Source organism: Oryza brachyantha, chromosome 1 (assembly GCF_000231095.2).
Source record: "Oryza brachyantha chromosome 1, ObraRS2, whole genome shotgun sequence".
NCBI classification, from domain to species: Eukaryota; Viridiplantae; Streptophyta; class Magnoliopsida; order Poales; family Poaceae; genus Oryza; species Oryza brachyantha.
Window position 1 is genome coordinate 2,462,525 of NC_023163.2, and position 12,097 is coordinate 2,474,621.

The 12,097-nt window shown below is 41.6% G+C and overlaps 2 protein-coding genes across 3 annotated transcripts; both read left to right on the forward strand.

Moving 5' to 3' along the window:
* Positions 1-2,303: 2,303 nt before the first annotated feature.
* Positions 2,304-5,736, forward strand: LOC102705665 (RING finger and transmembrane domain-containing protein 2-like). The gene is made up of 8 exons (XM_015843716.2): positions 2,304-2,894; positions 3,038-3,114; positions 3,776-3,944; positions 4,345-4,433; positions 4,552-4,716; positions 4,792-4,869; positions 5,042-5,145; positions 5,286-5,736. Exons 1-8 carry the CDS (start codon positions 2,429-2,431, stop codon positions 5,389-5,391), a joined length of 1,254 nt encoding a protein of 417 aa, XP_015699202.2. The 5' UTR covers positions 2,304-2,428; the 3' UTR covers positions 5,392-5,736.
* Positions 5,737-6,937: 1,201 nt separating this feature from the next.
* Positions 6,938-10,913, forward strand: LOC107305507 (autophagy-related protein 18d-like). Of its 2 annotated transcripts, none has more exons than XM_015843502.1 (5): positions 6,938-6,972; positions 8,106-8,916; positions 9,063-9,321; positions 9,868-9,991; positions 10,398-10,913. In XM_015843502.1, the coding sequence occupies exons 2-5, from the start codon at positions 8,155-8,157 to the stop codon at positions 10,504-10,506; spliced, it is 1,254 nt and encodes a 417-aa protein (XP_015698988.1). In that variant the 5' UTR covers positions 6,938-6,972; positions 8,106-8,154; the 3' UTR covers positions 10,507-10,913. The 2 variants fall into 2 exon arrangements, with proteins under 2 accessions (XP_015698988.1, XP_015698983.1); XM_015843497.2 differs by lacking the exon at positions 6,938-6,972 and adding an exon at positions 7,452-7,585.
* Positions 10,914-12,097: the final 1,184 nt, after the last annotated feature.

Consider the following 12,097-nt stretch of genomic DNA (forward strand, 5'->3'; position numbering starts at 1 on the left):
CTAGTCACCACTAACAAACGAGGGGAGGCTGATGAACTTGTGCTTTCGTCTCCGCAGAGGCAGAAGCAGAAGCAGCCAACCCAGCGATCATCCATGGACCAATGGTGGTTTTGACGTCTCCATCAAGAGATTCCAGTGGGCTACGGTACATATCTAGTGGCAGATTGCTATGTCATGGAGACGTGGATTAGGCTAAAGCCATGTATTTTATTTTATCATGCATTTTTTTATCACTAGTATGGGTCAAAATAATACTAGTACTTCTGTTTTTATGTCAAATCATGTTGTTTATGGGTAATGCTTAGTATGACATAACCCGCTTTGATTTATGTTGGTGCTAGTTGAATATGTCCTCTGAATAGAGTTGCAATGAAACTTTTTTTAAAAGTTTTAGATTTTTGTTTTACTCTAAACGTAGAATATTCGATAAAGATCTTCGTAGCAAATCAATATCTTTTTTACTCTCTTACTTATGAACTCAGCTAGTATAATTGTCTAAAAGTGTAACCACCTTTTCACTTGCATAGAATTAAGAAAAGACTTATATTCGAAGATAGAGTCATCTCCAGATAATTTTAACATTTGTCCAAACTCACCTATGATTGGATATATCAGTATCAAATTCTCGATGAAAAGTATTATAGGTAAAGATGAGGATACGCCACATGTTCATCGATTATTTTCATCACTTGATACCATAAAAAAGAGTGAACTACACTATCGTACCACGTATGCAATGATAATCCCTTAGCAATAACCTGTTACATGAGAGCAGACGCAATATGTTGATTGTTTGGTTTTTCTGAAAATAACTAAATGATGTATTTGTAATAAAAAATGATTTAAAAATAAAACTTTTATATATGTATTCTTATAAATATAAACTAAGACTGAAAAATAAATTTCAGTAACAAATCCAAAATTAACGGTTCAATATTTAAATTTTACCTTATAAATGAGTTTGAGTCTTAAAAAAAAACAAAAATACTGCATAACTGTATAAGCTTGATACCTGAATACCAGTACAAATGATATTCGTTTTGTAAAAGAACGCTGCTTCAATACAGGGTAGTTCAGGTGGCCCGATGACACCCATTTTAGTTATGAACATGAAGATCTTATATTTAGGCCTGCTTTAGTTTGTAAATTTTTTTTATAAAAACATCATATCAAATTTTTGGACACATATTTTAAATATTAAACGTAGTCTAATTACGAAACAAATTTTAGATTCTTTCTAAAAACCAAGAGATGAATCTTTTGAGTATAATTAATCCGTCATTAGCATATGTTGGTTACTGTAGCACTTATGACTAATCACGTTCTAATTAGGCTCAAAAATTCGTCTCACGATATCTCCCATAACTATATAATTAGTTTTAATATATATATATATATATATTTAATATTTCATTTAGATGTCCAAAGATTCGACGTTATCTTTTTGGTAAAAGTTTTTAGGAACTAAACCGCGCCTAATTTACGGTATGTTTGAAAATTTTAATTGGTGATATCGAGTTGTGGCGAAATTTCTGACTGAGCCACTGCTTTCAGTGCTGAGCCTGAGACCGAGAAATTCAGACGTTTCGTGTTTAGTTTACAAATTTTTTTTTGCAAAAACATTACATCAAGTTTTCGAATACATATTTAAAGTATTAAACGTAGTCTAATTATAAAACAAATTTCAAATTCCAGCTGGAAATCGCGAGACAGATTTTTTGAGCCTAATTAATCTGTCATTAGCACATATTAGTTACTGTAGTACTTATGGTTAATCACTTTCTAATTACGTTTAAAAGATTCGTCTTAAGATTTCTTCCGTAACTGTGCAATTAGTTTTTTGTTTATCTATATTTAATGCTTTAGTTATGTGTCTAAAAATTTAATATAATGTTTTTGAAAAAAAAATTTGGAACTTAACAAAGCCTAAATCAAAAGAAAAAAACCCGTACCGAACGAACGATTAAATGGTACTCCAACCAACCCGCGCGCACGCAACCGACCCAAAGTACTACCTAGCCAACGCTCCCACGACGAGTCGACGACGATCTCTCTCGATCCATCACGCCCGAAAAGAATATAAATAAAAACAAAAATAAACTAATATAATAATTAGAAAAGGCAGGAGAAAAAAAGAGAGGAAAAAAAAGATCAGCGAGAGCGAGCGAGAGAGAGACGCGGACACGAGACGAGAGAAATATCCTCCTCTTCCGCGACGGCGACGACGACGAGCGTGGGTTCCCTCCACCGCCGCCTCCGCCACCGCCTCGCCGCGTGCCTCCGCGCGCCGGCCCCGGCGCCGCCGTCTCCCCTCGCGTCGGGCGGCGACGACGACTGCGAGCCCCTTCCCGCTGCGGCGGCGGCGGTGAGGCAGCGTCGCCGGAGGCTGTTCTGGAAGGCGGCGTCGCGGACGCCTCTACCGCGGCCGATGGACGCGCAGGGGCAGGGGCAGGGGCAGGGGCAGGCGGCTACGGCGCAGCAGCCCCCGCCGCCCGCGGCCGCGGCGGGGAGGAGGTACGGCGTGCACTTCTCGGCGTCTAGCTTCATCCAGGCGCCGCTCTCCGCGCTGCTCGAGTACTCCGGGATCCTCCGCGCGGACCCCGGCGGTGGGCCGCACCAGGCCGGGGGTGGGGCCGGCGAGGTGTCGATCCGGATTGTTGGGTCCGGGGAGGCCGGGGCGTCGGCCGAGAGGGGTGAGGAAGGGGTCGTGGAGGATGAGGCGGGGGCCGCGCAGGCGAACCCCTCCACGTCGGCGACGGGCAGCGGGGAGGCGGGGAGGGAGTCCTCCTCGTCGTATCAGAGGTACGACATACAGCAGGTGGCGAGGTGGGTGGAGCAGATACTACCCTTCTCCCTTCTGCTGCTCGTCGTCTTCATCAGGCAGCACTTGCAAGGTCGTGCCCCGTCTAATTCTACTTATCCACAACCACAAGCACGAATAGCTATACCATCATGTGTTTGCTGCGTGTATGATTGCATTTGTCTATCTGTGAAATGTGAAATGCCTTCTAATTTTGCTTTGGATTGTCTCTTGCAGGTTTCTTTGTGACGATTTGGATTGCAGCGGTGATGTTCAAGTCCAACGATATCCTCCGCAAGCAGACCGCTTTGAAGGTTGGTGCTTGTTTGTTGAGCTTTTGGTTAAATTTACCTGTGGCTTTCTGACTTCATTGGGCTGTGTTATGCTTTAGAGTGAAGTTAATACAGTGCAATGAAAGAATTTATGTTTTGTTGATGTCTAGAGCACTCCTTCGATGTAATTTGTTTCAATTGAAATATCCGAGGGCAGATCATCTCTGAATAATGTGATGGTAACATGGCTTAGCTATTTGGCCACTCATAGTTTTATTTGGGCACTTTTCATGGATTTCCTGTATCCGAACACATTTTCATTTTTGTATGTGCATTACTATTTACCAATCAATCTTCTACTAATGCCATGCTGTGCCTTGCACTTATTATGTCATGCTGCTGCCAAAGGATAACTAGGGAAACTTGTTTACTGGTCTAGCGGTCTGTAACCTATACTGCCAAGAAATGGCACTGGTTATTATATAAGGCTGCCCTTGTTTTCGAGTGCTTGTTGCACCATCTATCTGATTCTCGATATTTGTTGATGATGCTATTTCTATAGAAAATTGCAATTATCTTTGTATTCCTGACCTTCTCATCATGCTCATAAGTTACAATATTATGTGGACTTAATTGCTTTTACCTGTTTATATATACAATAAGGCACTTAGCTATGATACATTGATACTTTTTTTTGGTGCAGGGGGAGAGAAAAATGTCAGTTCTCGTTGGGATTACAATATTATTCGTCGTTCATGTATTTGGAGTTTACTGGTGTTACAAGAACGGTGACCTCGTAAGACCTCTGGTGATGCTTCCTCCAAAAGAAATACCACCGTTTTGGCATGCAATATTCATCATTTTGGTGAATGGTATGCTCTCTTCTCCTATGATGCTTGAACACATTTGTATTTTACTTGATGATATGTTCAATGGTACTACAATATTATCTGCCGTTTATGTATCTGGAGTTTACTGGTGCTACAACAATGGCATGCAAAGTTTGTGAATTCTGAAAGTTTTTAGTTTTTGGCACTTGAGTCCTTTCATTTTGCAACCTGCGCTCACATGTCCACTATTATTTACTTGATGTGTATGTGTGCTTCTCTCATTTACTTGATGATTTAACTGGCTATCACGTCCTTATACTTGAAGCATGATCATTTGTATTTACAAGATGCTTTTAGTCAAATTGGTCATATCATCTTTAGAATTTAGTATCGATACTTCATAAAGTTTTTAATTATAGGGGCTCCTTCCAACTTTATGCAGATACAATGGTGCGCCAAACTGCTATGATCATAAAGTGTATGTTACTTATGTACTACAAGAACAGCAAAGGGCGTAGCTATCGTAGGCAGGTAAGCTGTTATGCATCTGAATACTGGATTTTCTGTGATCTATCCTTTTGTGCCTTTCATGATAGCTTCAGGGTGCAATACTATTGTGAGTTATAATCAATCATTCCTTTTTGCTCAGGGCCAAATGTTAACAGTTGTGGAATATCTTCTACTTCTGTACCGAGCATTATTGCCTACTCCTGTATGGTATCGATTTTTCTTGAACAAGGAGTATGGGAGCCTATTTTCATCTCTAACCACTGGATTATACCTTACTTTCAAGTTGACATCAGTTGTTGAAAAGGTGCTGTAACTTCCTGTATTTAGTTGCATAAGGGATATGTAGTGCCTTCTAAAATTTCAACTGTTTCCCTGCCAGGTTCAATCGTTTTTGACAGCATTGAGGGCATTATCTCATAAAGACTTCCATTATGGTTCATATGCGACGAGTGAACAGGTAATGATACCCTTGAAGCACTAAGTAGTTGTTGGCTGTCACTATCACTGAATGCCCAGGATAATGATGGCTTGTGTAATATGATTGCACGGGACGTTCCATAGTGAACTTTTGAAGCATACTCTATTTTCTAATTTTCTTGACTTGACTCCTATATTGTTTGTTTCTTCAGGTTAGTGCTACTGGAGATATGTGTGCTATATGCCAAGAAAAGATGCATACTCCCATTCTTTTGCGCTGTAAACATATCTTCTGCGAGGATTGTGTCTCTGAATGGTAAGCCCATGTATATCAGTATACCTTGCATCCCCTCCTCTATGCCGCTGAAATTTCTCTCATTTCCTTTCACATCTTTTACCTGAGACCACCTTTGCATTCTTCTCTTACGAGTTATGAACACTCCTGGACGATGGCAGGTTCGAGAGGGAGCGGACATGCCCGCTATGCAGAGCGTTGGTGAAACCAGCAGACCTCCGGTCGTTCGGCGACGGCTCAACGAGCCTCTTTTTCCAGCTATTCTAGGCAGCCGATGCCTCTACTCTGTGCACAAGAACTGCAGACAAGATGGCAGGCAGGTGTTTTAGGTGCGTGCGTCCGTGTTGCTCGCGTTTGCGAGCAGAAGCAGCCCGGTGTGGTGCTGAATCAAATCTCCACGTCTTCCCCAGAAGCTGAAAGCGAAGAAGAAAGAGTACATGAGTGTGTGTGCTTTGCGTGCGTGTGTACTGGGTGTGCATATATTATCTCCCCCATGTATAGGCTCTTACGAGGTATGTATGCTTGAGCACATCTCTCTACAAGAGAGAACTCACCTGACCCTACACGAATTTACATAAAATAGAGATAAGTATATACAACGTATTACTGCCAGTTCACCATGGAATTTTGACAGTTTGTAGTACGACTGATGGGTGAATCCGTGGCTCTTTGAGCTGTGATCTCTAGTGTCGCCTTCTGTATCTTCTGGCCGGTTGAAAAATCTTGGAAGATTGAAAAATCTTGAACTAGGGGACTAATGTTGTGGACAATCTGTAATGCGACGTGTACTTTACTTAGCATTAATCCTTAACATTAGTACTACTAGTAGTTATTTAAACTGAATGTATCTGGGCAGGAACAGGTCTGCGGATTCGGAGTGTATCCCTGTCGGTCCGGTTCCGTGCTCGCCGAGCTTCTCCATCGGACTTGTCAAAATCCATTCCAGCACGAAAACTAATACCAATTCAGCACTTCTTTAGAGCTTCTTACGAACACAAAGTCCACTCTAAAATAAAACGATCTCCGTAATGACGAGACAACGATAACATTGTTGTTTTTTTAGTTTCTCTAAATTATTTAATTAAAAACCGTAAATGTAATCTTACACAATTTACCGTAATGCAAATTACTCCTCCCATAGACAGAAAAACTTATATTTTAAAATAGAGGTAAACATTTTGTTCATGAATTTAATATGAAACTATCGATTGCTTATTTTTAAATGAGCAAATTGTATAAGACTATAGACTGGCCAAATTATCACAAAACCATATATTTAAAAATAACAACAAAACTACAAATTTGGTACTAAATTTATCCCAAAACAACATATTTACTGATGGACTTATCAGAAAACTATAGATTTTGGAGTCTAAATGTATACCAGTATTTTTTATTAAAACTATAGTTTTGTAATAAAGTCGATGTTAGATTTGTAGTTTGTATAACAATGTCTTAAATACGTAGGTTAATAAAAAATAGCATTAAATCTATCGGTATGTATCGTGTAGTTTTACGATAATTTAATAAAATACCCGTAGTTTGTAAGATTTATCTCCTTAAATATTTAAAAGTTTCATCAATAACTAGACAAAAAAAATCCAAAATCAAAAGTTTTGATTCTACTAATATTTGCTTCACTCCAAAGAAAGAAAAGAACACTTGTGCATTCCTTGCCGGCTCCCCCCATCCGGGCCCGTCTCGTCGTCGTCCTCGTCTCGTCTCGTCTCGTCTCGTCTCGTTGCCTTTGCCTCCGCCTCACGTGGCTCCGCCTCCGCCTCCTCGTCTCCCTCCTCCCGCACCCGCCTCCTCCTCCTCCTCGTCGTCCTCCCCTCCCTCTCCCGCGAGGTAACCTCCTCTCCTCCTCCTCCTCCCCCTCGTGCAGCCCCTGCTCTTCTCCTATCCCCGGGGATTCGGATCCCCCCTCGCGTCGCGTGCCGTGCCGTGCCGGGCCCGATTCCGCGCTGCTTCTTCTGGAACCTTCCGCGCGCGGGCGCGAGCGCGGGGGCTACCGATTCGTTCGTTCCCGTTTGTTCGAAGGTTTGGGGTGGGTTGGGGGGTGTTCCGCCGCCCCGATCTCAGCTAGGGTCGGTTTCTCCTTTGCTTGCCCTTCACCGGAGCCGTTACGCTTTGAGGAGAGCCATCGATCGGGGTTGCGCGTTAGGTTTCCCTCTGCGATTTGGGGTGGCGCCGACGCGAATCCACGCGGGCGTGAGGCGGAGTTGTGAGGTTGTTTTGTCGGTGGCGTTGTTGATGCCTGGGGACTACGTTTGCTGCATTAGGGGGGGGGGGGGGGGGCGAGGTGGAGCTGATTGCGGCTGGCATTGGGGCGCAGTTACATCGTGTTCCTGTTTTAGCTATCTGATTTTACTCTTGTATTAGATTTTTTTGCTCCACGATATAGTTTCCTCAATTAAGCAGCTTCTGCGGCATGGGTTCAAGTAACTGCTATGTGCGTGAGGTACTTTTTCTTGCAAAAGAAGTTGTGATTACAGAAGCAATGTGCTTCGTGCTGATTATTTTCTTGCATCTGGAAATTTGACACTCTTTTGGGTGATTAGCTGATCACATTCGTTACGAGGAGTATTTATTTTAGCTGCTGTTGACTGTCTTCTACTTGTAGTTTAGTATCCCCAATGTTACACAGTGTTAGTGTTTTAGCAATTTGATCTCACGCTTGTATTAGGTTTTATTCCCATGATATAATTTCCTCAGCCAAGTGTCATATCTGGCATGTGCTATGGGGGTGCCTTTGTCCTGCAAAAATGTTGTGATTACAGAAGCAATGTGCTCTGTTCGGCGGGCATATTGTTGTCATAGCATCTGGATATTTGACACCCTTTTGTGTGATTAGCTGATCACATTCACTGTGAGGAGTATTTGTTTTACCTGCTGTTGATTGTCTTCTACTTGCTTTAGGACCCCCAGTACTTAACTGTTGATTTGCTCTTGCTAATACAACAGATCTTTCTGTGGTGTAGGTATATTCGTCACATTTACAACAGATTGATCTGCCTTGTCTGCCCCCACATGAGCTCACAAGTATCTGCATCACGGGGTTTGCACTCCCCAGACAAGCTTGGGACATTTGAGTCCTCTCACCCATGGCAACTGTCAGCTTCTACAGGCCAGGGTGAAGCTGGTAGCGGTGATGACCAGGACATCAGGCTGTTGTCTGTTTCTTGGAATCAGGACTTCGGTTGTTTCGCTGCTGGAACTAGCAATGGCTTCAGGATCTTTAATTGTGACCCTTTTAAAGAAACTTTCAGGAGGGATCTGAAGAGTGGTGGGTTTGGGATTGTTGAGATGCTATTCCGTTGCAACATCCTTGCTCTTGTAGGTGGTGGCTCCAATGCCCATTATCCACCAAACAAGGTAATGATCTGGGATGACCACCGGAGCCATTGTATTGGAGAGTTTGCCTTCCGTTCTGATGTCCGGGCTGTAAAATTGGGGAAGGATTATATTGTGATTGTTCTTGAGCGCAAGATATACGTTTATAACTTCACAGATTTGAAGCTGCTCCATCAGATTGAGACCCAGTCCAATCCAAAAGGATTGTGCTGCCTCTCTCACCATGCCAATACTTCAGTGTTGGCCTGCCCTGGGGTGCATCAAGGGCATGTTCGGGTAGAGCATTTTGGGTTGAAGGTTACAAGGCTGATTTCAGCTCATGATTCTCACATCTCTTGCATGGCTTTGACAATGGATGGCATCATTCTGGCAACAGCAAGCATGAAGGGTACTTTGATAAGAATATTCAACACAATGGATGGCACTCGTCTGCAGGAGGTGAGCAATATTTGGTATCTTTTTCTTGTATATAACAGAAGGGGCATCTTCTCTATTCCATTGCTTCTTAAGTTGAATTGTTTGCGGCATATGTAATCGTGGGCAATCAGCATGCATATTCAATAATCAATTTGAATGCCTTGTAGGTGCGCAGAGGACTTGATAAAGCAGACATATACAGCATTGCGCTATCACCCAACGTGCAGTGGTTGGCAGTGTCCAGTGACAAAGGAACAGTTCATATTTTCAGTCTAAGAGTGAGAGTTGCTGGGGAAGATGCAAGTAATGAACAGCGTAGTCTTGAAGGCCCACGAATGGATCACCAGAACTCTTCTAGTTCCATAGATCCTCTTATTCAAACAAATACTGGATCCAATGCTAGCTCATCGTTGTCATTCATGAAAGGTTAGAATTTTTCTCTGTTTTCACCGTACATAGTTGCTCAGGCCTCAGGAAATGGAGTTGGCAATTTGGCATAGATTGAAATCATAATTTATCAACTTCTATATGAACTAGCCTGGTCAATTCAAGGGGCTATTCTGCCTATGGCGTTCATTGGATTTCCTGTTTTAATAGTTTTCTTGCTTCTAGTGAATTGATGCGATGAATTATCAGTTTAGCTTTCCCTGGAAAGGCATATGAAAATGTAAAAGGTTTCAACTTAATTGATGCTTTCGTAAAAATAGTGTAGTGTTTAAGGAGTAATGTGAACAGATAAGATCAGGCAAATCTAGTACTGCAAATGCTTACTAAATAAAAGCTAAGTAGTGAACATCAAGCAGCAAGAGCACAAGTGTTATTATCAGCTCTCCATGATTCTCTTTAGGACCTAATGCATTAGTTTCTCCATATGTTGAGACTATCGTCTCTCTCTCTCTCTCTGTATATATATGCTCAAATTTTTGTGATCACTCTTTATGAATTAAGTTGAAGTGTGCTGAATTTCTCCAGGGATTCTGCCAAAGTATTTCAGTTCAGAGTGGTCTTTTGCTCAGTTCCATTTGCCAGAAGTCACACGCTACATAGTAGCTTTTGGTGCTCAAAACACTGTAATGATGGTTGGTCTGGATGGCAGGTACTTACCTCTACACACAATATTTTATATCAGCAACGTAATACATGAATATAGTGCACCTCCAATGCATGCCATAGCAGCTGTGCAGTCAACGTTTGCTGTTAATTGTCATTGCATGTGTATACTTATAGCTGCATTGTGTTTATTATTGCATAATATCATATATTTCAAAAATCATAATAAGCATTACAACAAAAGGAGGACAATATGTGTTGCATCATAGAACAGTACAAGTCTCTAAAGAGGACAATATATGGTGCAGCAAGCACAGTATAAAAGTCCCATTTTAGCCAAGTTATTTAATTTAGATATTTTCCTTTAGCATATAGATTATCTCCGTTTCTTCCTGCTGCATTTGTTGAAATCTTCGCCGACTAATTGAGCTTTTGACCTTTGGCCATTTCAGCTTCTACAGGTGCAGCTTTGACCAGGTTGATGGCGGGCAGATGCTGCAGAAGGAATATTTCCGGTTTATCAAGGCTGGCCTCACTCCCCTGAGGCCCTCTGTCGCCTGAAAACTTCATGACGAAATCACCTGAATGACTTGTATATATGAAGGTTGTGTTCAGTCCATTGTATATAAATGTCGTCCTCTCGCCGGCAAAGTTCTAGGTAGCCGGAATAAGGAGAGCTGGGTGTTCGATCGCAACCTATTTTCACCCCCATTCTGAAGCATTTGTCCCCCCGTCGAAATTGCAGCCTAGTTGATTTTAGTTTTTCCTTTTGATGAACATGGAACTCCACTGATATGCTATATAATATGACATAAAAGCTCAAGATGGAATACAAAACTGAGCTTATATTGTACATATGCAAGACTAGCAATTACCAAACTCGCACGTTGTGGCATTGCTGCTTCTCAAAATTGTCAATACATGATCGTATCCATGTATCCATATGGTCTTTTGCTTGCTTGACTCTGATGCTGCTCAGATTATTTTCTTTCTGCGTACTGTTTGCGTGCGTTATGTTCTGAAGTCAACTAAAGAAGCTGCCTGGTTTCAATGGAATGAAATCAAATCTGCGTACAGAAACTCATCTATCAAGGTCGATCAGCTGGATGTGCACTACACTGTTGTGGAGTCTACTACAATTTTCTTTATTGAAAACAACATCTGACCAGTTGCTGCTCCTGATTAATCAAATCCTTCACGTCGCTCACGAGCGTGGCAGTCGATGTCCATCCGTTGCATCCGACTAACAATCCATGCCGTCCTTGCAACGTTGCAACCGTATTATCATCACCATCATCAGCTACAAAAACCACACATTATCTTATCCCGATCACAAATCTCTCCAGCAACATCCAAAAGCAACATCTGATCACACTCTCGAGATGACACGTCCCTCTAGGGTAGTCGTAGACTAAACCATCGGTTACTGTTAATGAACGAGATCAGGGATGACACTGACTTGCAGAGCTGCTTCTTCATCACTGAGAACTGGGAGAAAGGGAAACTAAACGCAGGGAAGATTGAGAACCAAGCAAAAGCAACAGCAACGAAAGTACTATGCAATACCGTTATTTTATCACTCGATTTTTCTGCCATTCTGAAGCTTCGGCCATTGTTTGGCTTATTCAGAGAAAAACCAAACGATATATTTATAAACGAAAAATAATTTTTAAATAACGAGCTCTTAGTGATATAGAAACTAAGACTGAAAAAAAATATAATAAAAAACTCCAAAATCTACTCAAATTTAGTTTACTAAATTATTGAAACAGACTATTTGCTTGAAGCTTTGTAAATACGTTTTCTCAAAAGTCTTTCTTCTATTGCAGTGCTTAGAACACTTATTTTAAACTATATCAAGTTTACTTATTAACATATTTAATTCATCCTATAATTAAATAGGTAATCCAAATTAAGCAGACCCAGCTGCAGCTCACATGATACACGCCACATCAAACAAAAAGCTACCTTAATTGAGCCACAGAGACGTTTCTTCTAATCCCGTTCCAAATACCTGAACACGCTAATGATGAAACTGAAGCTAACACGGTTTTAAACCTTTTCAGGAGGCGTTTCTAATACGGGACACGCCAATGATAAAAAGCTGTCAAATTTGTGCAGCCGCATCGGAAAGCAGGGGCTACCTGTCAGT

Excerpts from the sequence above, each read along its gene's own strand:
- LOC102705665 (XM_015843716.2), top strand. The coding sequence starts at position 2,429 with ATGGACGCGCAGGGGCAGGGGCAGGGGCAGGGGCAGGCGGCTACGGCG. Across the intron at positions 2,895-3,037 it reads CATCAGGCAGCACTTGCAAG|GTTTCTTTGTGACGATTTGG; the intron begins GTCGTGCCCCGT and ends TGTCTCTTGCAG. Across the intron at positions 5,146-5,285 it reads GAGGATTGTGTCTCTGAATG|GTTCGAGAGGGAGCGGACAT; the intron begins GTAAGCCCATGT and ends GGACGATGGCAG.
- LOC107305507 (XM_015843497.2), top strand. Across the intron at positions 8,917-9,062 it reads ATGGCACTCGTCTGCAGGAG|GTGCGCAGAGGACTTGATAA; the intron begins GTGAGCAATATT and ends AATGCCTTGTAG. Across the intron at positions 9,992-10,397 it reads ATGGTTGGTCTGGATGGCAG|CTTCTACAGGTGCAGCTTTG; the intron begins GTACTTACCTCT and ends TGGCCATTTCAG.